This window comes from Podarcis muralis, chromosome 6, assembly GCF_964188315.1.
Source record: "Podarcis muralis chromosome 6, rPodMur119.hap1.1, whole genome shotgun sequence".
Classification (NCBI taxonomy): Eukaryota; Metazoa; Chordata; class Lepidosauria; order Squamata; family Lacertidae; genus Podarcis; species Podarcis muralis.
The window spans coordinates 69,640,186-69,668,084 of NC_135660.1; the positions used below are offsets into that span (position 1 = coordinate 69,640,186).

At 47.1% G+C, this 27,899-nt stretch overlaps 1 protein-coding gene and 1 long non-coding RNA gene across 3 annotated transcripts in view; one reads left to right on the top strand and one right to left on the bottom strand.

Annotated features, from left to right (window-relative positions):
• Positions 1-665: 665 nt before the first annotated feature.
• Positions 666-11,027, bottom strand: LOC114597228 (uncharacterized). Its single transcript, XR_003706759.2, has 4 exons — positions 10,856-11,027; positions 10,614-10,702; positions 2,718-2,911; positions 666-1,636 (listed from the first exon to the last, which is right to left on the bottom strand). It is a non-coding gene; the product is annotated as an uncharacterized LOC114597228 (long non-coding RNA).
• Positions 9,823-27,899, top strand: part of UNC5B (unc-5 netrin receptor B) — a 162,416-nt gene continuing 144,339 nt past the window's right edge. For both annotated transcript variants that reach the window (XM_028729547.2, XM_028729548.2), the window contains exon 1: positions 9,823-10,430. In XM_028729547.2, coding sequence (XP_028585380.2) covers positions 10,334-10,430 — 97 coding nt within the window. In that variant the 5' untranslated portion in view covers positions 9,823-10,333. The remainder of the gene's footprint in view (positions 10,431-27,899) is intronic.

The window sequence follows — 27,899 nt, forward strand, 5'->3', positions numbered from 1 at the left end:
GCATCTGAGGGTTACGCGGCCAAGCCACCCCCTGACTTTCCTCCGAGGTCACCAGGAAGCAAGTGTGCGTTTTGTAACAAGAGATCTTAATTAGACGGTGGTTGTGGGTGCTGCTGCAGCTGCTGCTGTGTCCCTAGCCCGGCTGAGGCTAAGGTTGCACAGCGCCCCCTTGTGCTCACTTGTTTTACTGCCGTAGGAGAAACTGGAGCTTTAAAGCGGCATTTATTTCCTCCATCGAATTCCCCATCCCATCCCCTTTATTTTTAACTGAGCAGTAAATTCCGTTGTTCCTGCAGTTGAGGCCAGCCTAAACTGAAGTAGCACAGTACAGAAAGCACGGTGTGTGTGTGTGTGTGTGTGTGTGTGTGTGTGTGTGTGTGTGGAACGGGGGGGGGACCTGCTGGCCCTGCACGCTCCATTGATCATTCAGGTCCATCATTGTTTTCTGTGTTTCGTTAATAACTGTGTCAGGAAAGAACCCGGAGGAAAGCAAGAAGCTTAAAAGGGAGCTGGAATTCCGCCCCACCCACCCCCGTTGCAACACAGCAATGAATGAGAAACGGCGATGCCAAACTAGCCATCGACACCGGGAGTTTCTAGGCAGTTAACTAATCTAACGACTTCCACCCCATTTGCAATCAGAACAAAATGTTACGGAGCTAGAATTTAAACAGGAGGGAAGATGTTTATTTCTAAAGCGCTGGAAAATCTGTACGTTGCATAACGTTGCAGCAGCATGAAACACTGGGCAGAGGATAGAAAGAGGGTTTTGCTGTTAAGAATGCAGAAAAGGGATTTTAACAAGAAAGCAGAATCTGCAACAACATGTTGCTCTGTAGTTCCAGGAAGTCTGCCATGTCTCTCCCCCCACTCCAATACTCCATTCCATTCCATCCCTCCCAGTGTTCTTCCTTGGCCTCATCACTCAGCATTCTATGGCCAATGAGCCTGCTCAGTCCTCGCTGGCATGTTTTGAGGTCTTCCCCTCCCCACAGGTTTTCTGAGGATCGTCCAATCCCCTGCAATGCAGGAATATGCAGGTGTCCCATATGGGGATCAAACCTGCAACCTTGCTGTTGTCAGCACCACACTCTAACCAACTGAGCTGGTTTATTTTATTTTATTTTTACTTCTGCAGACCTTGGCATTCCACCTCCTGATCCCTCCTTCTTATACATAAGTGGTGCTGTTTGGGCTACGTAAAGATCCACACTTGCAGAATGAGATTGTTAATAGTATATAGGATTTTTAAAAAAAATGAATCTGAACAAGATTTAGGGAGAATCATGGGCACCCATGGGGGGAGGGCAGGAAGCTTTTTTTAAAAAGAGTTTATTTCTGTCGTTTGTGGAACCTAAAATATGAGACAAAATGTACAGGCACTATTCTCATTTTTTTCCCCTGAGAGATTAGCCTGCTTCCCATTTTCAGTGTTTTACTCTCCCCACCCCCTAGAAAAACTCCTGTGGGTGCTCACGGCAGTAGTATCTTTCAATCTGTAAAGTAGCCAAGGGTTTTGTTTAAAAATTGGAATCGTAGAACCTTCAGCATTTGTTTCGAGCATTATGATAGCTTTCAGCATTTCAGAGTGACGTTTGTCCAGTCAGCCATTGTCACAGCGATTAGTTACGTTTTCCTGTAAAGCAGGGGCAAGAAACAGAAGTTGTTGGTTTCCAACTCTCCTCAGCCCCAGTCAGCATGGCCCAGCAGTCAGGAATGTAGTCTAGCAGTGAATTTCCTGCTTTTTAAGTCATCAGGGTTTCCCAAACTTTGGTCTACAGCTGTTTTGGGACTACAATTCTCATCATCCCTGACCACTGATCCTGCTAGCTAGGGATGATGGGAGTTGTAGTCTGACAACAGCTAGCAACCCAAGGTTGGGAAACCCTGCTCCAGATGAACTTTCAGGAAGACCAAGATATAAGGATAAGAGGCTTCTGATTAGGAAGGTGTTCTATTAAGTAGTGGCTACAACTGAACTGGCCTTTTCAGTGCTGGCCCCTGAACGTCTCTATTTGCTTCTTAGCTCTGTGTGACAGAACCAGAAATAAGCCCACCCCCTTGCCTTTACATTCAGACAGGCTTTTGGTGGCTAATGCTTGGCCATCTTTGGTGCCAGGCTCATAATGCTGGCCTCATGCTGTCTTTCTGCTTGGAATTCTATTTGCATTATTAAAGTATTTTAGGTGAACCCATGACATGATTGAAAAAAGAGGGCCAAAATAATACGTACATTCAATTTTAAAGCCTGGTCTGTTGCTCACAACAGCCTTGATCTCAGACATTAAGCAAAGAAACAAATCTGGTGTACGAAGGAGATTTTGAATAAATTTGATTAAGAGGATGCTCCATTTCAGGATGATGGTGGGTGTGCCTTTTTTATAGAAGCAATTTAGGTTTAGATTTCATAATGATTTTTTTTTAAAATGGCATTTTTCATTTCATGAAAAAAAAAAGCTGTGGGCCCCTGCTCCAGAATGTGCTCCTGATCTAGAATGGAGAAACTCACACCAGTTTCCTGGTGCAAATTGCCCCCTGCCTGGCTGCTTCTTGCACCTCAATGTGCTGTTTGCAATAACCAGCACATCTGGGGACAGGTGGAGGACTTTCTGCAGGAAACTAGTGCTGTATCAGGAGCATATTCCTGCTATGGGGCCCATGGCTGCATTTCCCCACACATAAAAGAATAAAGGTGGTCAGATTAGGTATGTACCTACCATAACGTATAGTTGTTACTTCAGAGCCCGAACCATACCAGTCTCCCTCAAGCTTCAGAATGTGCTCTGTTGCCATTCTTCATATACAGTATGTGAAGGATCAGTGCTGGAGTCAAGTGGAAAGCCTTGGAGCAGTGGAAGGTGCCTTCTTTTCTCGTCCCTAGGGTATAGCTCAGACGTTCGAGAAACAGCACCTGAGAAAAAAGCAATCTGAGCCTTAGATGCTAACGTTGCTCTTTTCCTTGTATGGGCCAGCATGAAGACAGTTTACATCTTTTCCAGGTGTTAGACTGGTATTGAAGTTGTGGAAAGATTTTACTGGAACTTTATAATGTTAGGGGTGTTAGGGGAGGGGTAGTACCTCTGGTGGGGAACACATTATGCTCCTTCTGGGGTAGTTGATCCACCTTTGGTCCCCGCCCTCAGCTCTCACCTGTGGCTCCTACAAGCTGTCAGCATGTAACAGCAGCCACACCATCTTGTATCTGTGAAGTGGGGTTTAGTCCATTAAAGCTTACACCATAATAAAATTAGTTAGTGTTTAAGGTGCCATGGGACTCTTTTGTCAGATGTTTTCTGACATGGTTTTCCAAGTGAAAATATACCTTGTTGTAAGGCTGGGTTGAGGAATCCTTCAAATGTTGCTGGACTCCAACTCCCATCAGCCCCAGCCAGCATGACCAATGGTCAGGGACACTGTAGTCCAGCAACCTCTGAAGGGCCACAGGTTCCCCATCCCGACTGTAACTTGCTATGACATTTGCGCGCATGGTAAAGGGCCCCTGGCCATTAGGTCCAGTCGTGGCCGACTCTGGGGTTGCGGCACTCATCTCACTTTATTGGCCGAGGGAGCCGGTGTACAGCTTCCGGGTCATGTGGCCAGCATGACTGGCGAACCAGAGCAGTGCACGGAAACAGCGTTTACCTTCCTGCTGAAGCGGTACATATTTATCTACTTGTACTTTGAGGTGCTTTCAAACTGCTAGGTTGGCAGGAGCTGGGACTGAGCAACAGGAGCTCACCTTCTGATCGGCAAGTCCTAGGCTCTGTGGTTTTACCCACAGCGCCACCCGCGTCCCATTTGCGTGCATAAAGGTATACAAATAATGCTGGTGATGGTGATTCAATTTCACAAGGTCGGTGCAGGGTGTTGTTTTCCTGAGCAACACAATGAAAGGTGTCTCCCCCCCCCCCCATCCACAAAGACTGCACAGAGGAGTGGGCAGTGGAAGCACTCTATGAATGGGACTGTCAAAAAGCAACATCGCCAAGTGACTGCCTGTCTGCTTCCCTTTCCGCTTGCCCCATTGGTGGCAGCTCAAAAGCAGCCATAGTCAAGCCTGAAGGGATATCAAGGAAAGGCTTCAGATTGCACATAACAAAAGAGCTGGATGGTTGTGATCCCCTTGCCAGCCACTAAAGTCATACAGCCACCCAGGAAGAAAGGTGCTTCGGTGCAATCTTTGGTGCCTGGAGGAGGAGGCCTAGGCGGTGGAGATCTGATAACTCTGCTCTCCTGGCCTGAAGCATTCCAGGGCCTCTTTAATCGTCGCGGGGCTATTAAAACAGAGACGTCTGGCAGGTGTGGTTGCTGCACCTGCCAGATGATTATTATATGGTTATCTTCACTCATATGGTTGCATGGACCTTCAATGTTGCGCAGTGCTACGCTTGCCTTATTGCAGGGGTGAGAAACCTGGAGACCGAATACAGACCTCCGGGCCTCTCTGTCTGCCCCTCAGGGCTCTCCCAGCCCATGTGCTTCCAGACTGCACCTGCTCGTCTTCCTCTGCTCTTGGACTGCGTATTCTTGAACTGTGATAGTGCCTCGTTTGCTTTGGAGGAGGGTAGGGAGATGGAGGCTGGGGGCAGCAACCTCTGCCCTTTTGCATGGCTGGAATGTCCAACGTGGCTCATCCAGGGCTCCGCCCACTTTTGCTTCTGACCCCGCCCACCACTGTCATGTGGCTGAAGTTTGCCCTCGAAGTTTCCCTTGGGCTGAGATTCCCACCCCTGATTGGTCAACGGAAAACAACCCTGTGAAGTTGCTCATTATTGACTCCCTCTTTTTGGTGGGGAGGACAGACTTCTAGCTGCTGCTGTTCATGGCTGAATACTAGTCCAAAACTCATTGGGCAACAAGGACTCAGCCACTGAATAACTTCTCATTGATCACATGAGAGAAATGTGCTTGTGGTGCGAGTTGAGAACTTGATGGTGGAACTCATATCTGAAGACCCCCTTGCCTCCCAACGAAGTGCAAGCCTCTAGTCCAGTTGGTCACTACTAAATCTCAGGACAGGGCAGTAAAAGAGAGTTGGTAGCTTGCATACTTTATGCTGATAGAGTTGTGTGTTTCTCTCCCCCCTCCCTCCCTCCCTCCTTGGGAGTGAATTTCTGGCTAAACATTTCATTGTCAGCTATAGTCAAGCAGGGATAGGCAACACAGTGCCCCCCAGATGTTATTGGACTCAAGTTCCCATCAGCCTCAGCCAGCATGGTCAATAGCCAGGGGTAATGGCAGCTGGATTCCAATCTGCCACAAACTCTCCCAGATCACTAAGCTCTGTTACCTCTTCAGCTTCCAACACCTCCTTCTTCCAGTCTTCTCCCTCTGGCCTCTCACTGTTGTCCCACCCCCAATCCCTGGGCTCTGAGCCTTCTTCCCTTGGGGGTTCCCCAGCTAGTTCCCCCCACCATTCCTCTGCATCCAACCATTCCATGAAAGGTGCATAAAGGTAATTTAAGCCTCTGGACTTGATGATCTGAAGGACTCCACTTGTTTAGATAGGGATGTATATTGTTTCACTCTTTTCAATGGTAAGCTGTGTTTGGGGGTCCTCCTGTTCATTCTACTGCACAGGGCCACAGACTCTTGCCCCAAATGCCAACCCAGAATGCACTGGTGCATGCTGTTCTTAAGCAAATGGTGGCCATGGTCATTGCCCAAGTGAGAGACCACGGGAGCCTTGTGTGAGCCAAAGTAAACTTCATGCAGTAAATCCATGATTGGACCTCTCAGTCTATCTTACTGAAATGCAGCTGGGAGGGCTGCCAATGTGACTGAGGTAATAAAAGAGCGGAATCTGCAGCCCACAGAGCCAGTGTGGTGTAGTGGTTAAAGTGTCAGACTAAGACCTGGGAGACCAGGGTTCCAATCTCCAGATGGCCATGAAGCCTTGGCCTAGTCACTGCTACTCGGCCTACTTTACTTCACAAGGTTCTTGGGGAGATTAAATGGGGAGAACCATGTATACCACCACCATGAGCTCCTTGGAGAAAAAGGTGGACTAGGAAAGCAACAAACAAACAAATAAATAAATAAACAGCAAGCTAACTGCAGCTTGAGGGCTGGGGAGGAGGTGTTTGAGAAAGCGCCATAGTGGAAGGATAAAATCACACACACACAAACACCACTGCCATGACTGTGACCAAAATTGCTCGCACTCTCTCCCTCACATAGCTGCATTTCAAGACAGACCATTCTTGTGGATCTTCCACATAGATTGGCCCTTAGCTTCTTGGAGGCAGAGTGGGTTATATATAGGTGAAACAAATGGACATTATGGAGCAGGCTGTATGCTTTTCTGACCCACCCACCATCAGAAGTAGGTGGGAAAAGTGTGCGCAGAGCTGTGGAGTTGCCTCTTCCACTGTCCAAATCCCATTTTGTAAAAATGCAATAATTCCGTTTTTCTAGACAGGAGGAAAGACGCATTAAAAACTGTCAGCAGAGTGCAAACAGTCCATCTTTTCTCCTTATCTCTTTGAGATTATCAGGTGCTGCTGTTTTTTTTGGGGGGGGGGTTAACAGTGCTGTGGAGAGGTAGGAAGGGGGTTATTTCTTTATTCAACCCTCTAAGGCTAATCTTGCCTGCTTTCATCTGTCACAGACAAAACAAAAATCAGAACGACCAGCGATGCTTCCTGGACATTTGAGACCTCTGTGGTCTCTGCATCCCCCCTTAACACGCACACTTGCTTGGGATGGGGGGGGGGGAGGGGTGCCCAGCATCCAGAAAAGGAGCAGGGAATGGGGGGGGGCAGCCAGCGAAGTGTACACTTTCAGCCCTTTACTTATAATTCATCTTTGAGAAAGGAAGGGGAAGGAGGGGAATGTTTATTTAGGGATATTGAACATTAATGGGTTGAGATAGTCCTCTTGTCTCCTTTTCCACATATGACAAACAAAGAACATTTTCTGGTGCTTTTCTGCATGCAGCCGTTAAGATTGCTGAAGGAAATGTGCCCTGTGTGAGGCAGCCCTGTTAGCAGTCCCCTGCAGGCAGTTAATTTTGTAGGCCTGCCCTTCTTTAATAAAAACCAGTCCTTTCATACAGAAGAGGTAGTATGGTACATCCACTTCTGCCGCTAGGAAAACCATGCAGGCTCCCAGGTTACACAGAGTTCTGTTCTGACCCTATCAGTTTCCAGCAGCAAAAGGCACAAAAAAGCTGCCCTTCTAAGCACAGCTAGGTCTGTTGGTGTGACTTCCTTCTTAACTTGCTTAAGATTACAGTACAACTTCATTTAAAAACAAGTCTCACTGATTTAAGGATTGTGTCATTATCGCAGGGCGGATCTACATAGTACCTGATCTGTGCAGTAGCTATTTTCCCTGTGGTTCAACAGCATTCCTCGCATGGCAACAACTCCCGATGACCCAGAGAAGTTTCCACACCAGTGACATACTCTTCTCGGTACACCCAGCAGTGACGCAGAAACTTCTTGCACGGTTTGTTTGTTTGTTGTTGTTTTTTAAATTTAGGTAGTAGTTCCTATTACATGTTATAGAAATAGATAGTCGAAAATTGCCACATGTGGAAGCAGTTGCTCAGGTTATGTATAGATCAGCCCTCAAGCAGACTGATACAGTGAAGCCGAAGAACAATGACTAGTATTTCATGTTTGTTTTAGCATCTACATACTAGATCAGGGATGGAGGGCTGTGGTCCTCTGTTGCTGTTGCAGTCCAACTCCTATCTGCTCCAGTCAGCATGGCCAGGGGGCAGGTTCCCCATCCATGGGCATCTTACCCATAGAGCCTAGTGGAGCGGGGCGCCAGGGCACCAAGTTCTGGAGGGCCCCAGGGAAGAGGGGGAGGCTGGATGCGGCACCTCCCAGCTCACTGCCCTCTCCATGCCACATCGAAGCAGCACCATGCCTGGAGCCTCCGTCTGCCGTGGCCACTGTGGCATGAAGCAGCCAGCTGTGCCGGGAGGTGCTGCGTCCAGCCTCCACCTCTTCCCCGCTGGAGGAACCGCCCTCCAGCTGCTGCCCGCCTCCTCCAACCCCACTGGCAGTGTCGTCCTCCCTAAAAAAAACTCTGGGAAACGGGGGGGGGGGGGGGCGCTGGAGGGAGCTTTGCACCATGGTACCGGATATGCTTAAGACGGCCCTGTCCCCATCCTTGTGTTAGGTGCTGTACATAGAACAGAAGTGACAGCAGCTGGGATAGCTCAATTAGAAGAGCACAATACTCTTAATCTCAGGGTTGTGGGTTTGACCCCCAAGTTAGGCAAAATATCCCGGCATTGCAGAGGGTTGGACTAGAAGACCCTTGTGGTCCCTTCCAACCCTACAATTCTATGATTCTATGACCCACCCGCCCATAAAGTGTGCGGCAAATGACAATAGCACCCATGTGCAATGAAATCCTATGTTTGCTTAGAAATAAGGATTGCTGACATCAGGGAGAGTTTTCAGTGCGTTTATCATCACAGGGTTATTGAGTTGCATCAATGAAGTTTAAGGCTGCATCGCTACACAGTCACTTGCACAGCTGAAGAGACAAACCACTCTATAAAGTTGGAATTGGAAAGTGGCTTGCCTCTTCAGCATGTGGTGGAAAATTCAAAGAAACATTTGTTTGCAGCATAGTTTCAAGGTCCCCTTGAAACTGTACCAGACACTTGTATATCATTGAATTCATAGAATTGTAGAGTTGGAAGGGATCGTGAGGGTCATCTAGTCCAACCCTCTGCAATGCAGCAATCTTTTGCCCAGTATGGGGCTCGAACCCATGACCTTTAGATTAAGACTCCCATGCTCTACCAACTGAGCTATTTGGCCCAGGGATCACATTTTTGGAAACCATTGCCTCATATTACACAGGACGGGCATAGCTCTGAATTATAAGCACTGCTTCCTTAATTATTTTTTTTAATCAGTGGTTTCAGTTAGGGAGGAGGAAAGCAAAGGTAAAAATCATAACTCCATCTCCATGTTATCACCTTCACAGCCCTCATCTTAAATTTACCTGGGAATGTTCTCTTTTACCTTAGCACCAGAGTTGATAATAGGAAAAGCTAGTCAAGTGAAGGTGCAGCGGGATAGTGGCCAAACTAGCAGTACCAAAATCCTCAACCTATACTTGGAAGTGAAATTGACTTTCAATGGGATCTCTTACCCGTGAGGAGGCCACGTTCAATCAAGTTAGGAAGCAGAGCATCACGCACGGAACACGGGCATGTAGGTGAAGGGGATGGAAGCCTGGCACACGGAGCCATTCCTTATACCAATGGGACCTATTGCTTCCCAGGCGCAGTGGACAGGCTCGCCAATCGCCACCCTTCGGAGAACCACTTTTGACGCGCCAAATCCAAACATTACCCGTGTCCCGAGTGACTCTGAACCGGTGGTTAAGAGCGCGCGTTTATGGTCCACGGCGCCGCAGCTTTTGCTGCAGAAACAACTTAAAAGTGGGCAAAAGTGGGGATTGCAAGAATGTCGTGCGTTGAGGGAAATGCTCTTCAACCAAGGCAGCGCGTATCCGTCCATTTCATAACATTTATGCACCTTATAAACCCCCCAGCGGTTTACAAAGAGAGAAAAGCAGCCTGAAACTTCTGGGTACACACGTGCACGAGATCGGGCTGCTGCTCGTCCGTCTTCCGGGCTTCCGCCAACTCGTCTGGAGAGGCTCCAGCTCCGTGTTTTCTGCGCGGCCTGTGGGCCGTCGCTCGCTCCCTGGCGCCCCCCTTCGTTCGCCCGGCTCCGGCTGTCGCTGCGGCTGTCGCCCGCCCCCTCCCGCGGAGCCCTCCTCCTCTCCCTCCTCCTCCTCCTCCCGCCAGCCCGTCCCCTTCTCGCGGCTGGGCTCCCCTGCGCGCGGGACACCTTGGCACTGTCGGAGGAGGCTGGACGCGGGGAGGATGCGAGGAGCAGCGCCGCGCCGGCAGCAGCAGCAGCAGCAGCGACAGGAGCCTCCGGCGATGAGAGCCCCGCAGCAGCAGCAGCAGCCGTGGCTGCCCCTCTGAGCGCCGCTCCTACCAACTTGGAGAGCGGGGAGGAGCTGCCCAGCCTGGCACGGCAGGAGCGGCTCGGCGGCACCGGCGACCCTCTTCCTCGCGCGGCGGCGGCGGCGGCGGCGGGTCTCCCCTTTCCCCGCTGTGGGCAGAGGAAGAGTTGCGCGGACCCCCGTCGTCCCCACAGCGTGGCTGCGAGAGGCGGCGGGAGCAGGGCAGTCTTGGGGCGCCGGGCGGGGAGGCTGGAGCTTTGGAAGGGCTGCCGAGGGAAGAAGCAGAAGAGGAGGGCGCCTCTGGAGAGGGCGAGGAGGCGGCGGCGCAGGAGGAGGCGCAGGAGAGCGGCAGACGCGGCAGCCTCGTCCGCGCCCAGCGATGGCTCTTGCCTGGAGCCGGGGAGTTTCTGGCCCCGGCGGGATCGTCCTGCTCCTGCTGCTGGGGGGCATCTGCAACCTGAGGCTTTGCCACGCAGGTAAGACTCGGCGCGGCTCGTGGGAACGCGAGCGGGGCTGAGGGTGGGGGGGGGGGGGAGGCGGGTAGCGCTGCTTCGTCTCTTCAGGACTTTGCTGAGGTGGAGAGAGACTTGTACCCTCTCCTGGTTTCCCACCCGCTTCCTAAAAGTTACCTCAGACTTTCAAACACCCCCCACACCTACCTCGAGCCCGTTTCCCACTTTGCCGCTTGTGCGTATGCATTCTTCTGCCCGCGCTTATTCCGGCGTCGTCGAGAAGGGGAGCTGGATTACTTGGGGGGGGGGGGGGAGTAAAGAAACGAAAATAATTGCTTTGCGCTCTCGCCCTCTCTCGCTCTCCCCCACCCCTCTTTTGGTAATCGAACACCCCAAACAACGTTGCTAGTAAGCGGGGGAGGGCGGGGGCCTCGGCGGGCCGAGTTTACCCCGCGCTGGTGGGACGACGGGACGATTCCCCCCGCTGTTCTCCTCAGACGTCGCGGTTTTGAAGAGAGGGTGGCGGAGAGGCGCGGTTGCCTCGGTCTGAGGGGCGGGGAAGGTCAGAGGAAAGAAGTCGTCGTGGTGCTGCCTGAGTCAGGGGCACCCAAAGAGGAGAGTTTTCCACAAGTGCATCGGGAATAGTTCCCAAACACAGCCCCCCCCCCCCATGCTCGGAAGTAGCTGCCGTGGTGCTCAGGGCGCAGCTTTTCCACTGAGTGCAGCTCGGAGGAGCGTTTTCCAACCTTCCTTAGGAAAGATTTTTCTTTCTTCTTCTTGCCTCCCGGAAAAGTGAATATATAACCCAGCTCACCTTGCAAAAAAAGGGTTTGCTTCGGAAGGGGGACGCAGGATCCCCGCTCTCGGGGCAGGTGCATGTGAAGGATGCTCGTCCTCTGTGTACGGTTAACTCGGGAATAAAGCCTACTCGCTTCACTTACTCCGAGGAAGGCAGCGTTGGGATTCACACTTCGGAGGAGTGAGTTCTGCAGGGTCGTGATGCATGTGTGCATAGGTTTGTGGCGTTAGGTTGGCAGCCAGTGTGCACTTACCTGGGAGTAAACCCCATGGAACCTACACTTGCACCTGAGTAAATGCACTTATCTGTTATATATATATGCAAGTAACTGCACACGATTCCCCTGAAATCCAGGTTCCTGGTTAATTGACAGCAATAACTCTTATACTGTACTTTTCGTCAGGTGATGGGGGTTGACTGACTCCACTCCTAATTCAAGCAGAAGTGGGTGATGCTGCTCTGAATCTTTGTCATGAGTGCCCATGGTGGAAATCTGAACGTTTTAAAAAAAGTAAATTGTCAGAGCCCTGAAGCAATGTGCCTGACTCTTTCAGAGACTATCTGTATTGAATAGTCACTGTGCATGAATTACCCCTTGGAAAGCAATGCTTTAAAAAAATCAAATCTGTGCAAAAGCAATCTGGATTCTCTCCTGCGACAGGAACTAACTGACTGGGATGTAACCGCCCCTCCCTGAGTGGCATCTGAGTAAGTTGCTGGCCTGAGAGACTGCAATTCAAAGTAAATCACCTACTTCAAACCAGGTTGCTAATTTGAGGCGACTCCTGCATGAACTCTCTTCCACAGCCTTACTGTTTTAGACTCCATCCCTAATGCACCCTTTCGCTTGAGCAGGAAGTCTTTTTGAACTCAGTGGGGCTTGCTTCCAATTTAACACCATAGTGTTTGTGCTGTTAAGCTGCTATCTGAAATAGGTTATATTGGGGAGTAAGTCCTGTTGATTGTCTGTTTCCACGTATTACGTCGTAGTAATCTGTTGCAGCAGGAGGAAGCCAGAGCGAGGTGTTGGTTATCTTCCTGACCAGCTTATTTGGAGACAAGTTCCACAGAGTTCAACAGGACATCTATGTAGCGCATTTAGGAAGGGGGAATCAAGTGTAGAGTGATTATCGGGCTGGTTTTCTCTCTCTCTCCAGGATAAAGCTGAAAGGTCAAAGAAGAATCTTTCTAATTGTCAAAATAGGCTCTAACAGGAAACTGCAAGGGGGTCTGCATGTGTGTTTGGGGCTCACCCTTGAAGTTTTAAGATATCTGAGCTGGTTTGAGGAGGGTAATGTGGGCTTCTGTCTTTCTTCAGGATTGTTAAGTATTTCTGTGGTCTGTGCAGCCGTAATCATGTGTTTATTAGGGAGAGATTTCTGCTTGGAAAAACACACTCACCGCCTTCCCTGGGAAGAGTCTCCTGTTCAGTTGGTTTGGCTGGAGAGTTGTGGCCTAAATATATTCTGTTGGACTGATACTTGTTTTCATGTACTCCATCCTCTTTTAATATCCTTTTGCTTTAGGGTCTGTCATAGCAGACCCCTGCTGCATTCCAGGCCTGACAGGGTGAACTGATCCACGCACCTTTATGTTTTCCTGTTTATCTCTGGCTGTTTTGACAGAGATCTGTAATCCTTGCTTGCCGCAAGTCCTCCTAAAACTCAGCAGGGGCTGTGTAGATTTGTAAAGGACAGTGCTATTTGAACTAAGAGTTTTTTAAAACAATAAAACCAAAGATTTATTTTGGGTGGCCCTTTCAATGCAAAACCAAAACCTTAGAACCTGGTATCCGATGATTTGGGTGAAAGCTGATGATGGATCAGAATGCTCATAATTGCTAATAGCAACTCTGTATGTTGCGCAGCTACTAATAAGTACACTGAGTGCATTGTTTTTAGGGTGCAGTATGCTCTCATTCCAAAGAGCTTGCTTGTAATTAACCAGAATCAAATTATAATTTGCTCAGAGTCTGGTGCTTTAAAGATGTATTTTGAAGTTGCAGTTAATGATAGGGGAGAAAGAGCCTATAGTGAACAGAGGACATTGTTTAAAGGGATTCTGGAATGTGAAATAGGAGCGCTGCTTGAAGGGCTTCTCAGAGAGTACATTTATAGATATGCTTTGCTACAAAATTAAAGAGGACTCAACCAAAGGAGCAGAATTTTCCAAAGCAGGGGCACTGTTTTGCATTCCTTAAGCATTCCGAACATCTGCTGGAATAAAGGAAGGTTTGAGAGTGCAATGAAAATATGTTGAGACCCTGGTTTGAAGTAGGAACTGTCATCTTGCAAAAATAATAATATTTATAGCAAATTTGTATTGCATTGAATGCGATGGTTTAGAGATAGGCAGCAGCGGGGAGGGAGGGTGGTGTGTGTGTGTGTGTGTGTGTGTGTAGTTTGGTAGCCAGCTGAGGATAGGAGTGAAGCTGTTAGCTGGCCCCGCTGTTACTTCCAGCTTTGCGCTGCATTTGAATCTTATTGATGTTCTCTTTTGCTAGCTGAGCAAATGATAACCCTGTTGAGGATTCCATTCTTTCATTTAATAACCATGATAGCTGGAAGTGCGGCTTAAAAGTTCAGGCACGGGGGCTCCGTACTGTGGGAATGATGGGATGAGTGAAGGTAATAATCATCTCAACTCAGAGAATTACCTTTTAATTGCAGACCTTTTGGTTCCCTGCCATTGCGTCAAACACTGACTTGAATTATATCCGCCCCATGCTGCTCTCCCTCCAAGTTTGTGAACTAATATGTAGGGACAGGCTTGTAGGTCTCCTTAGCCTTTTCCAGCAGTTTTCCTTGTGCAGCCAAGAGAAACTGTAATGGTGAGCATGTGATATGGAAGCTTAAACCCTTTACACCAGGGGTGGGGCAGCCTTTTCCAATCCGAGAGCCATACTGTATTCCCTTCTGGGCAAACTTCAGAAGGCTGCATGCATAGTGGTGGCTTAATGCTTAGAGTGTTGAACTACGACCTGTGAGACCAGGGTTTGAATCCCAACTCAGCCATGAAGCTCACTGGGTGACCTTGGGCCAGTCACTACCTCTTAGCCTAACCTACCTCACAGGGTTGTCGTGGGGATGAAATAGGGAGGAGGACAACCATGTACACGGCCTCTAGCTCCTTGGAAGAAAAAGGTGGTCTATAAATGAACAGTGGAGGGTGGGACCAGGAGCAAAAGTGGGCAGAGCAGGGTAGGGTGCATTATTTTCTCCACAGAAACACATACACCACTGTCTGTCCTCTGTCCAGGCAGGCAGGAGGCATCATCACGGTTCAAGGATACATTCCAGCCAGGCAAAGGCACTCAGGGCATAAGGAAGGACTGGTGATGGGTTAGGAGTGGGGAGAAAAGAATCATAGAGTTGAAGAGTTAGAAAGGGACCATGAGACTCATCTATTCCCAATTCCCTGCACCGCAGGAATCTTTTGCCCTAAGATTAAGAGTGTCACGTTCTACAGACTGAGCTATCCCACCTCGGGAAGATTCTATAGCAGGCATCCCCAAACTTAGCCCTCCAGCTGTTTTGGGACTACAACTCCCATCACCTCTGGCCACTGGTCCTGTTAGCTAGGGATGTTGGGAGTTGTAGTCCCAAAACAGCTGGAGGGCCAAGTTTGGGGATGCCTGTTCTATAGAGAGAGACTTGGGGCCACATTTGACCTCTGGACTCGAGGTTCCACTACTCCAAACTGGTGTGCAATTGTGACTCCATGCTGTAACCAAAGAGCATGCCTCACCCACATAAATTCATGCATTGGGGTGGGGTGACACATACACCTTTTTTCCTAACGTCACCAGCTTTCTCACTGTTGGGGAGAGGTATTATTTCAGCCGAGACATGACCTGAGAACCTAGTTTCAGTGTCACAGCTGAGCCCTGTGACTTTACTAACAGAGCTCCTGAAGCACATGCAGAATGCTCTCTCTCTCTCTCTCTCTCTCTCTCTCTCTCTCTCTCTCTCTCTCTTGCTGCTTGCACTGTGGGTTAACCCACAGAGCCTAGTACTTGCCAACCTAGCAGTTGGAAAGCACATCAAAGTGCAAGTAGATAAATAGGTACTGCTCCGGTGGCGGGAAGGTAAACGGCATTTCCGTACGCTGCTCTGGTTCACCAGAAACGGCTTAGTCATGCTGGCCACATGACCCGGAAGCTGTACACTCGCTCCCTTGGCCAATAAAGCAAGATGAGTGCCGCAACCCCAGAGTCGGCCACGACTGGACCTAATGGTCAGGGGTCCCTTTACCTTTATGCATGTCTGGGATTAATAAGCAGAGCACTGGAGATAAAGCACTCTTTCATGGCTTCAGACCAATTCCCTTCTTCTTATCCAGGATACTGTCCCATATATCCATTGTCAAGCTCCAGCAGGGGAGACATGGAGATGCCGGTGAGACATTCCCCCCCTTTTAAGTGCAGTTATAAAGAGATGTCTTTAGCTGCGCATCTCAGGAAACCATAAAGTTTGATGGCTGCAGAGTTTGGGAAAGATCATCCCTATAAACTGTTAGGGGCTTGGAGTGCCCCGGCAGGCAGTGACAGGCAAGTCTGCTTGTAAGCTTTCCTTTTGAAAAGACTTTGAAGCCTCTTTAACTTAACTGGTCATTTTCTTTCCACCTTGTAAAGCTGGAGGGGGCTTGGGTAATGCACTAGGTGTGGGGATGTGTCACCAGGCATGCCTGTGGCGTTTGTTTGATCAATGCCAAAAGCGTCTTGCGGCAAGCATGCCTTGCAAGCATGTTGAAGGGAGGCATTCATTTTTTTTTTACAGTGCAATTAAAAGTTCAGGAAAAGCTTATAGGACATGCCTCAATCAGTAGCACCCCCCCCCCCACTCCACATTCCTAGCTTCCTATCGTCTGTCTTCTTGTTGTAATGGGAAGGATGGTTTTATTTTATTTTTAGCTATATATCATGCTTTGCTTAGGAAATGCTTTCAGCACAGGTATTATCCCAAAACTGGGTGTGCACCAGAGTGTGGAAATAGTAACTGACAACTGCTGAATCTTTCCCTCCCATGTTTAATGTTCACGGCTACCAATTCAGCTCCTGTAGTTTGCAGTCCGTTGCTACTGAAATGATTAATCCTAAAATTATCTTCCTTCCTGCCATTTCCTAGTAAGGAAAGCAGGGGACAGTAGAGATACCAAAGAGATAATTGCTTTCTTGGCTGGTTGAACTTAAAAGAGCTAATAGGTCTGGACTGTTCACTTTTGTATGCGTCTGTAGCACTCATTGGGGGCACTATGCTGCCGGTTCTATTGTTTTTACTTTCGTCTGCTTGTCAGTATAGGGATAGGTACTGTGCAGAGTACGAAAAGGATAAGGTTCGTGGTCTTGAGGCTGGTTTACACATGCCGGGGAATCATGTACTACTTCAGTGTACAAGCTGAGCATTTAATGACTGAACACCGAAGGGATCCTAGTTTGGTCTGCCCCTCGGATGCTGTTTTTGTGTGTGCAAGAAGTTCCTTGGTTTCCTGTAGCTTTAAGCTTGCAAACATGGCGGTCCATCCAAATTGCTACCTTACTTGCTGACAACTGAATCCACTCCATAAATTGTTATTAAGGATGATACCAGAAAATAATTTTTCCATGTGAGGAGCCTGTTATTGAAGTATTGGTATCCTTCTCTCTGTGTAGGAAGAAATTGGAGAGACAAGTAACTGGAGGGGACTGTTTTAAAAGTTAATGACTTTCTTTGGGAGTACGGTACTTAAAGTTGCCAAAGCCAATGACACTTTCTTAATAATAATAATGCATAGGATTTTTCTGATGTGAAATTTGGGTGACCACCTTTCTCTTGGCACAGGTTATATGCCTCTAGAAATTATGAGACAAGCAAAAGTCCAACAGGTATGTTTTCCCTGCCATGGAAATATCAGGATGGAGTAAGCTGTGCCAACTGCATTTTTACCTGTTACACAGCTGTTAGAAGATGGGAAAGATGGTAACCTTCTTTTGATTTGAGATGTGGATTTGAAAGTTATATAGCAGGAATGACGCACCTGTGGCCTTACAGGTGATGTTGGACTCTAAATTCCTTCATCCCCACCTATTGTCAGATGGAGGTTCATGGATTCTCCATGCCTGGTACTGTATAAGGAATAGCTAGGAGCAATATCAGCAGAGGATAGTTGGAAAGGAAAGCTAGTCTAGGAAGACTGATAACTTATCATAGCAACTTTGTAACTAGTGTGAGATACTTTGGCTCTTGGGCAACATATCAATTTATAAAACCACAAAAAGATGAAATAAATCATGAAGACAAATCAGGCCAAACAAGAAAGCATAATAATAATTACCACCTAAGGGTCTCATTAACATATTGACACAAGGGGTCTCAACTTCCATTAACAAACAGCTGGGCTCCTGTGTGATATGACCCTTCCCCTTTGAGATTCATACCTACAAACTCCAGGGATGTAGTCAAGTCGTCTGATCCCTTGGAAACATGTTTATGTAACACTGTGTTTAACCTTCAGATTTCCAAGCTTGGTGGCTCCTAAGCTTCATCTTGCCTGTAGTGTGGCAGGATGCTGCTTAGAAGCAGGGAAGTCTTTGGGGTTCACCTCCTGGGATAAGATTTGTGCTTGAGTTGAGTCCCTGGCCATTCTGCCATGCTGCTGATTTGATTGCATGTTTGATTAGATTACATGTTTGTTTCTTATTAAGAGTGGCATGCGAAGCAGCCCAGTGCAAGGATCACAGCCTCTCTTGGGTATGTTTTTGCCTTCTCTTGCCTTCCCCTCCCATCACACCCTCCCCACCTTGGCAACTGCCATGTGAGCTGCCTGAGCAGCTGTTAAAATCTGGGATGGGATGCTGCTGTGAATGTGACTAGCAGTGCACATGCTCTTGCCAGAGGAAGTGTGAACCTGCGATGGCTGATTACAAAGCAGTACTCTTGTTTGTGTTTGATGAACATATGGGCTGGTGCAGTGGGCTTAAAAATAAAATGGAAAAAAAGGCCTGCTTGAGGAGGAATTGGGTGTGTGGAGAGGGGAGCTGGGGCTGAAATGGCAGCAAGAGGTAACTTGTTTTTGTGACTTCAGATACAGCTTTCTTTTTAGGAACTTGCTGTTTTTCACCCTACATCACCAGCTTGTTTTGAAAGTTGGTGCAGTGTGCTGCAACCCAGGGCAAAGAGATCAGCATGTGGGCAAGTGGCTGGGGAAGGAACCTACCACGGTCTACTGCCAGCTTCATTTCTAACTAACCTGCTGAGGGAATCTCCTATTAGTGCACCCTAGGTCCATCCATGTGAATCCAACAGGGATGCCTCTCCCTTCACGTTGCCGTCATGTCAGCAAAGGAAACCAGAATGACCTGCGTGGTCAGAAACAGCCCAAGAAGGGAACTTCTTAGGCAAAGGCTGCAACTTTGTGCTGAAGCATATGCTTTGCCTTCAGAGAAGTCCAAGGTCTGATCACCAGTGTCTCCAGGTGAAGCTGGGAATGTCCACTGCCTGAAACCTTTGAGAGCTGCTGTCCATCAGGGCAGACTGCTGAGCTAGATGGAGCAATGGGTCTGACTTAGTATAAAGCAGTTTCTTATATACCATAATTGTCAGAATTTTAAGTACTCCTTGCACACTGGTATGTGTTGCTGCTGGAGATGTGCCCACTTTCTCCTTGTTTACCACTTCTGGGCACGTGCTCTAACCACAACAACGGTAATAATAATACATTGCTACTAATTAATAATGATGCACAGATTCTGCTTGTCTTTGTGCCACCAGCTATAGATTATTTTGAAAGGCGAAACTTGCATCTGGCTGGATCAGATGTGAGGAATCTTTGGCCCTCCAGATGTTGCTAAACTACAACTCATATCATCCCTGGTGTTCGACCATGCTGGCTGGGGCTGATGGGAACTGTAGTTCATTAACATCTTCGAGGGCCAAGAGTTCTCCACCCTTGCACTAGGTGGCTTTGGCAGTAGGGCTGACTTGGTGAATTCACACGAAACTCAACTAGTTGCTTGGGAGCTGTGACAGCAATATCTGGGACACTGGTAAAGCAGCGTGGAATCAGAAATGTTTGCCCCAGGATCCTTCACTGGCATTTGAAGATGGATGGCCAACACATCCCCAGACAGCCCTGGCTTGCAGGGTTTTGTATCTGAGGCGCCAAAGCCTCTTTTTACCATCCTTGAGACTTCCATGATTCATTTGTTCATGCCCTATAGTTCCATATTTGGAATTACTGGTACTTGTTTCAGTTTGGTGAGTTCTTTATGCACGTTATTATGCTTTTCCCTCACCATAAACCTATGCAGGAAATCATTATTACTCCCATTTTACAAGCTGGGAACCAAGGATGGTGGTTGATGACTCTCAAAATATGGCTGAGGTGTGACTTGAACATCAGACTCTCAAGAATCCTGGAGTATTCATTACCATACCTGCAAAGGGTGGGTAAAATCCATCATAAATCAGCCTTTTGTAAGTCTTGCTACAAGCACAGCTTAGGGTGGTTATCTATCTGCACCAAGAGCTGATCTTAATATAATGGAGACAGTGGATCTGGAATTAACCACTGATAAAAGCTATGTAGTGACATACTGGAAATCTACACAGTTCCAACACTTTCAGACTGGATAAAAAGAAATTGGGGAATGGCATTATCAAGAAAATTGACTTCTCAGAATGCTGTCCAAAGAAACAGATTAACTGTTTTGTTGAAAAGGGGCCTTGTTTATAAATTCCTGGAATACTAATTTTCAAGACAAAATACAACCGGTTGTAGACATGGAACTCACTCTTATTTTCATAAGGTTAAAAATGTGGGGTGTTCTTGTTGGAAAGCTAACTTTTGATATCATTTTGATTGTATTTTTCCATGCTTGTATCCTTTTAGACAAACAGTATGCTGTCTTAAACATTGTAACTTGAATTACCTCTGACTTAATGAGCCTTTATTAAGGGCATTCATTCCATCAACTTATACATTTTATGCATTATCTTGTGTTTTTATTCTTGTACTTTGTGCCAATATGGTTTGCCCTCCAGAGAGTCTGTTGGACTTCCAACTCCCATCATCCCTGGCCATTCACAATGCTGTCTAGTAAACGATATGAGCTGGAGTCCAACAACATCTGGAGGACCACAAGTTCCCCATCCCTGGTCAAGGGAATGAAGCAATTCATTCCTGCCACTTCACCCTGTTGGCTGCAGAGACACACATTATTGTGTCCATGACATAGTTGGCAAAGCTAATCAATGTAATCATTTTAAGACTAGAGAAAAGCAAGGGTGGGGAGGAGCTTCTCTAGCTCTTGAACACATACCCTGGGAATTGGTATCTCCTGACAGTATTTAGGGCAGCTTGCTCATAATGAGTTTCCCTATCTCTACTAGCAAATAATGTTGCCATGGAGCATGTCATGTACCAGGAAATTCACTGTGCTATGGTAGCTCCCATATATGTAGTGATTTGTGCCAAACAATATAGCTATGTATGTGTGTGAAATGAAACACAAGGATGCTAATCCCTATGTGTATGTGGACTAGGTATACTCAAGACTACTTACAGCTGATCTATATATAGATCAGCTCTTAAGTAATTTTGAGTATACCTGGTCCATCAGATGACATTGCTTCGGCAGATGAATCCTCAGAGATGGTCTTATTAATTTGTTTGTCAAGGGTTGACTGGATGGAGACCTACTCTCTTCAGTATTACAGAACAAGCAGCCAGTGGCTCACAGGAATCATTCTGTTAGACTGTAATAGGTCAGGCATTCTTGCAGATGGTGACTCCTTTAATGGACGAACCCCAACATTCGTTTTTTATTAGAACAATGCTTTATGAAGGACGCTAGCTTAGCAGTGGTTTGTCTCAGCATATCCAGAGGAGATTATTGAGATCTGATTCCATATCAGTAGGGTCCTACTAATGATGATTTTGCACTCGATTCAATGGACATGGATAAACTTGCTACTCAGTGTCAGAGCTTTATTTTGAACCTGACATTTGAGTAGGTGCTGATTCTTGGTCCCTTTTGGGGTGGGTGGGTGGGTGGTGGAGGAAAGGAACGATGCCGCTTGCTGCAAAAGGATAAATGGATTGCATGGGCTGAGTTGGTAAAGAATAAAGACTGGAGGTGTTGAGAGAAGCAGATACTTGAAGGACACAGGCTCAAACATTGCAGTTCCGATTCGCCTGACCACAGCAAGGATGGCTAGAAATATGGTTTAAAAATGAGAGGGGGGGAGTTGAGAGTTTGTTTATTTCAACCCAACAGTCGTTCCCATGTAGTTTTTAGAAACAATATGGCACAAGCACTTCTGTATTTTAATGTCTCCCTGGCTTACTGGGTGGGCTGATGCCTTTAAGCAGGAGGGTCCTTCTACACTGCTATTATTTGGGTTCCATGATTTGCTGGAAGTCTGTCTGGAGAACTGGCAGGAAGCCCTGAGCATGGAGGCACTGATGGAGAGGGCTGCACATAGTCTGCAAGGAGTTCATTAGAGCAGATGTTAGTGCCATAAAGCCACAGGTTCCTGCTGTTTCTTATTCACTTACATCCTTTAGGCTTTAGCAATGCTAATGTTAGTGAAAACATTTGCTGAAGTGGAGACATAAATCACAGTCCTCTTTCCCTCTTGTCTCCCCCCCCCTCCCCCACATGCCTTGTCTGCCTTCTCTTATCTATCTTTCACTTTGTTTGCCTATTTTATTCACTCCCATAGAACAGCATTTGGGAATCACTGGCAACCCAGCACATTCCTCTCCCCCCCCCCCTCAACCTCCTTGAAACAAAAGAGACTTCATTAGCATCTCTTTAGCACTGTGGATTTAATTCAGTGAGGATCAGCAAACACTAGTTTGTTACACTCCGCAAGGCTTTTTCTGCCTCTTGACACTCACTGCCCCATCTTCCCAAGCAGACTCCTTTGCACCACACAGAATTGCAGGCTTGCAGACTTCTGTTTCCTCTAAGATCTGGTGGTGCAATCCTTGTAACTTTGGAGTAGTGTGGGATGATGATGATGATGCGCTGCCTGGTGATTTTTTTTAAAAAAATAGTGAATTACTGTTTCATCTTGGTATTAAAGGATGCTGGGTTAGATTAGTAGTGCTCCAGGCAACTGCAAAAATTGTTGCAGAACCATTCCTGCTCTCTATTCCTGTTAGCTCTCCTGGTATGGAAATATCTTTCACCACTTGATTTGATGCCAATCTTGCTTTCAAGAAATGTAAATCCAAAGGGAGTGGGGTGCTTACATAAACAAGTTGTAAAATGTTAGTGTGAAAAGATAGTCTTGCCACCACCCCCTCCCTACATATGACCACACCTCTTTATAATCTGCTCCTCCTCACTAATTATTTAGTGTTAACAGTATGTTATGCTCTGATCTTCAATTATAAGATTACCTTGTATCATTTTCTACCGCATAATCTAAAAGACAAACGCACACACACATAAAACAGGCAGCATAAGACTGTTAAGGCCAAGTTTTTGTTGGGCTGGTTTTGTGTGTGTTTCTGTGTGCAGGAGTATGCAAGCTTTCTAGTTCAATAGAACTCTTCATTAAACAAAGGGCCATTGAGGAACACAGCAGCATGGATGCTGCAACCGCCAACAGAAGTTAGCCCATTCAAAGATGTCACCTTCTCTGTTTCACGTGTCTCATTTGCTTTGACCATTATGGCAACAACTGTTTTATTACACATGAACATAAACAAAAAATAATGAACTTGTATAGCCCCAGGGGATGGCAGCTTCTTTTTAGGTTGAGGGTTGCACTTCGAAAGTGGCATTTCTTTCAGAAATGAAGTATTGATATTGAGCGAGCAGGAGTCTCTCTCTCTCTCTCTCTCTCTCTCTCTCTCTCTCTCTCCTTCTCCCCTTCGCCCCTACCCTCCTTGCTAGACCCTGATTTCTGTTCACTCTGCCAGTTTAAGGCCGAGCTATCTCATTGATTTGATTGCTAATGAAAACCTGTGTTTTGTGTCCCCAAAAAAGGTTGTTTCCCCCAAGGGCTTTTCTAGGTTCCACCGTGATTAAACTGACACCCCTCCGCTGGCTGCCTCGCAAGGGAGAACACACACACACACACACACACACACACACACACACACACTTGAGTTTCTGCAAAAAGAGGAAACAGGAAATTCCCACCACAACCATAAAATAAAAGCAGAGGAGGAGAACATGCAGCAGTAAAGGAAGGTGGATGGAATGGGACCAAAGGTCCCCTTTGCAGTTTTGGCTTTTAAAATTCAGTATCATTATAAAGTTTCCCAAGCAGTTCCCCACCCTTTGTGATTCTTGCTGACTTCTGTAAATTCCCTCACCTGCAATGAACTCCATGAGGCCTTGCTTTTTTTACTTTGCGCTGTAGAAATTTAGGAGGGGCTCTCCTATTCATAATATGGGAAGATAAGCACTGTTTCCTACTGTTTCAAGCACTGTTTCCTACTTAGGGTGCTGCCTTTATTGTATCCCCTCCGCTGCTCCTGGATCTCCTATGCTTTGTAGCAGCTGTTTGAATGGCAGAGGTTCAGCAGATGCAGGCTTTTAAGGGCACTGAGATGCAGAAATTGAGAAATCAACATGCCAAAGGCACCAGAGGCCAACTAGCCAAAGTTGCAGCCCTAGCTTTCACCTGCATATCTCACCTGCAATATTTTCATATGAATAATGTAATTTGCATTGACATGGCCGGAACTAGGCTTCTGCTGACTGGTGGCTTGTCTGGTCTTTAACAGAACTTGAGGGGGGGGGGAGAGAAAATTTAAATATTTAAAAAAGGTAAGGCAAAATACATTAATTTGGACATTTCCCCTCTAGTATTTCTCCCCCACCTTTCTCTTCGCTTTTTGGGATTAAAGATGCCCACAACCATCAAAGATGCCTTAGGGGTAAAACATATCCATGGACCATAACTTGGAAGGGAAGGAAGTGAAGTGACCTTATATTTTAGCCTCTGGAATACGCAGAACTGCTAGGGATGCTGCTTACCTGAGATGATAAAATATAATATGACAGTACCCATCATCGCTTTGGGTGCAGGGAGTTTGGGCTTTGTAGGACTCGCTGTTTTCCCAACTGGTTCTGGCGAGGCTGGGCACAAAGCACACTTGACCCAGGGACTGCTGCCAACCTCTGGTGCTGCTGGAATATCCGGGTTCCCTTTGGCACTGCTCCTGCCTCTGCGGCTCTTGCAGGACTTGGCTAACCCAGCCACAGGGGAAGCTTGCTTGGCTGTGATATAGGTCACAGTAGCAGCCGACACACAAGTCTCCCACCTCTTCTCCCCCAGCCATATGTTGCGGCTCCTTCCCTTCCATTTGGGGATTCCGGGCATGCGTGGGCACGGGTGCCGGGCAGAGACCTGCCGCTGAAGAGGACTAGTGCACTAGCACTTAATGTTATGGCCTAAAGATCTAGTGTGAAGCTAAAAGATTAAACTCGGGGGTGGGTGGTATAAGTGCAGTGGAGGAAGAAGCAGGGGGAGGAGGAATAAAACTAAGCCTTTAATTCTGGGTTTGTTGCAGGCTGTCCCATATCGCCCTATGTTACTGAGTCACTTTAATCCTCTGTGCTTTTTTTCGTCGTCTGCCACGGCAAGCCTTTTAAAATTCCTTCCCTTGTTCTCTTCTGCCTTCGCTTCTCTCCTCCGGAACCCCACGCCCTGTGCTGTTAGGCCAGGCGAGTTTCCTGTGTGACAGATCGGCTTCTTGCCCCAACAGGTGTTTCAGGGTACACGCCCCCTCCTGTGAGGTCACCTCCCCTCCCTATGATTAGCATCATTCATTACAAAGGTGTCCAAAGGCATTTTTATTGCATGCTCACCTCCAGCCCTTCTGCTGCCAACACTACCACCTTGTACAGAGTCACTCTTAGGGGGGAAAGGTGTGTTTAGGTGTACAGGGAGGCCGGGTTGGGTGAGATTTTGCATCCTTTACCAAAGACATGACTTGGTATCCCGACTGCAGGATTGAAAAAAGTGGCTGAGATCCTTAGTGGGATTTCCGCCCCGCCCCCCCAGCAGAATGGGGGGAAAGTCTGTAATCTAGGCAAAAGAGAATCAGGGTTTGGACAAGTTCAATAACAAAGAACTAGGAAGAAAGGGTAAGTTTTATGTGAGTATTAAAATGTTTCCTTGCACAAGCTCATCCATTTTAGTATCCCATTATTTTTGACCCTCGGAAATCCACACCCTCTCATTAACTGTGACAAATGTCCTGCGAGACTGATATTATAGTCTGGGAATCCACACTATCCTATCCTGTTGGGTCACTTTAGTTTCCTGGGTGTTCTTTGTTTGGGGAAGCCTATTTTATTTATCACTGGCAGGCTTTTGAAAAAACAAAAATCACTCCCTGACCCTTTTCTAAATAGAGGTCAATCACCTTTTGCCAAATCATGTTCTGATAGGCCTGCAGTGAACCTACTTAAGCTATGGGAATTATTGTTCCTCTTCTTATGCTACCTTCTCAATATTGGAGGAACTATTAAAGTGCATTTTGGAAAGCCAGAACGCAAAATGCAAACATCATTGGTTCACAAAGAACATGGAAAACTACTCTGAGAAACTCATAAGTTTGAGATGGGTTTTTGTTATAAAGGAATCTGCAGATCCCTGAAGGCATGTATTATAAGACCTTTGGTTCTGAATATTGAAATCCAGATTTTTAAAATTCTCATGTTAATTCATTGAATGTTCACAGTCCTCAATCTCCAACCTGGTTGGTCCTTTCATGACATCACAGCAGTTAAGCCACTGGAAGCCAGGGAGCTTGTGACGTAGCCTGTCCCCCAAGTCCGGGCCAATTGGCCAGATGTACATTGAGAAGCAGGGTGAACAGAATACTTGGAAGAGGAGGAGACCGCAAAGACAGATTGCCATATTGCTGCATCATCAGCTAATATCACGGGAAACCACTGGGACAGCTAGTTAAATGCAGTGAGCTCAGTTGGGGTAATATATTTAACTTATGTATGCATTTGTAGAAAGACCAGAACTTTGAACCCACTCCTCTCCTCCCTCCGACAGGCAACTGAATTTATTCCACCCACTGGAACAGTAGAGTTAAACCCTTGTGTTTTTTTTTAGTAAGGTGGGTGGGCTCAAACTTTGGATGGCAGCAGGATTTGTGGATTGAAACACATTTAAAAGTAGCACAACGAGCTGCATATTAGCTATAAAACTCTGAAATGCCTCTGGCATGTATGACTCTGTAAGCTGTGAAATAAGTTTGACAGCACATCTGCGCTGTCCCTGTCTCTTCCAGGACAAGTTCTGCTTCTTTTGTCAGCAAATATCAAACCTGCAGAGGTATAAAAGAAAGGAAGAAGTTCTTCCCCCATCTCTGCTGCTTAGAGCCTGATCTCTGATGCAGGCCAAGCGAAAGAAAAACTATATATAATCAATGAAACAGGAAGTGTTTCCATTGGTTTCCCAAAGGTACAGAGTGAGACATTAAGTACTTACTGGTTGGAAATGGTGGAGAACTCTGTGGCCCTCTCAGGGCGGTTCACAACATCAAAATGCAATATGATAACCCCAACATGTCTGGCCTTTGGCCATGGTGGAAACTGGAATCCAACAACATCTGGAAGGTCTCAGGTTCACCACACCTGGTATCAAACTAGGCTTGCCAGTTTCCATATAAAATAACAGGTGGGAATGCCTTTAAGAGTAGAAAGGATGTGCAGACAAGAGTTTATCTAAAATCTCCCCTGTAGTGCAGCTTTCTTTTTTCAGAGTCCCATCACTAGAACGCCATTCATCACCACCCGTTTCTGATCTTGCCTCTGATGCTGGAAAAGAGCCTGGCAGAGACCAGAGACAATGGACTGTGGGGAAGGCAAGCTGTGGAGAAGGGGAGGGTTCATTCTCCTCACCAACTAAGTATTTTTTGTTCTTAAAACCGGGCCACCGTGCTCCTGTCCTTTGTATTATCCATGATTGGGGAAGGCTTGAGTTTGACCCAACAGGCCTGCTGTTGTTGAGTGGTTTTTTTTTGGGGGGGGAATGCATTGTTGTGGGATGAATGGTGGCATTTCCATCCAGAGCAAAACCCGCTGTGGGAAGTGATCGGTTGTCTTCTGCAGATGGTAACACCCCACTCTATTCTCCAAAGGCTCCCTTGCAGGAAGATTCCTCTGCTGACTTTCACGCTAGTTGTTCGGTTCTTAAAAGCAGAGTGTGCATGTCAATGAGAGCAAGCCCTCCGGAGGAGCTGGGAGAGAAAAATCAGCCCCCACAGAAGGGAAGGCCGTTACAAAAAACCCCATCCTTCCAGGAACAAAGAGCCAGGTTTCCAGGGCAGAAGGTGTTCCAGGGCGGTGAGGTGGGGGGGTGTATGGTTTTTTATTTTTATTTTCTTAGTGTGTTTGCGCGCATGTATGTGTCAAGGATCCTTTTGTTCCCTGTTCCTCTTCTCACATGCATTTGATGAATACCAAAACTGAGGGGATTGTTTCCTTGTGAAAGAGCGTGAAAAATCTCATTTGGAGAAGTTTAATGCTTATTAGACCCATCTGCCTCCAGGGCGAGTTCTCTTTTTCTTTGGTGCTGAGGCCACTAAAAGAGGAGAAGGAGAGACCTCCGGAATCCAGCACAATAATAATAATAACAATAACAAAAAGCCGACACAGGCACAGGGCTGAGATGGAGACAGGGGAAATGTACACACACACACACACACACACACACACACACACACAC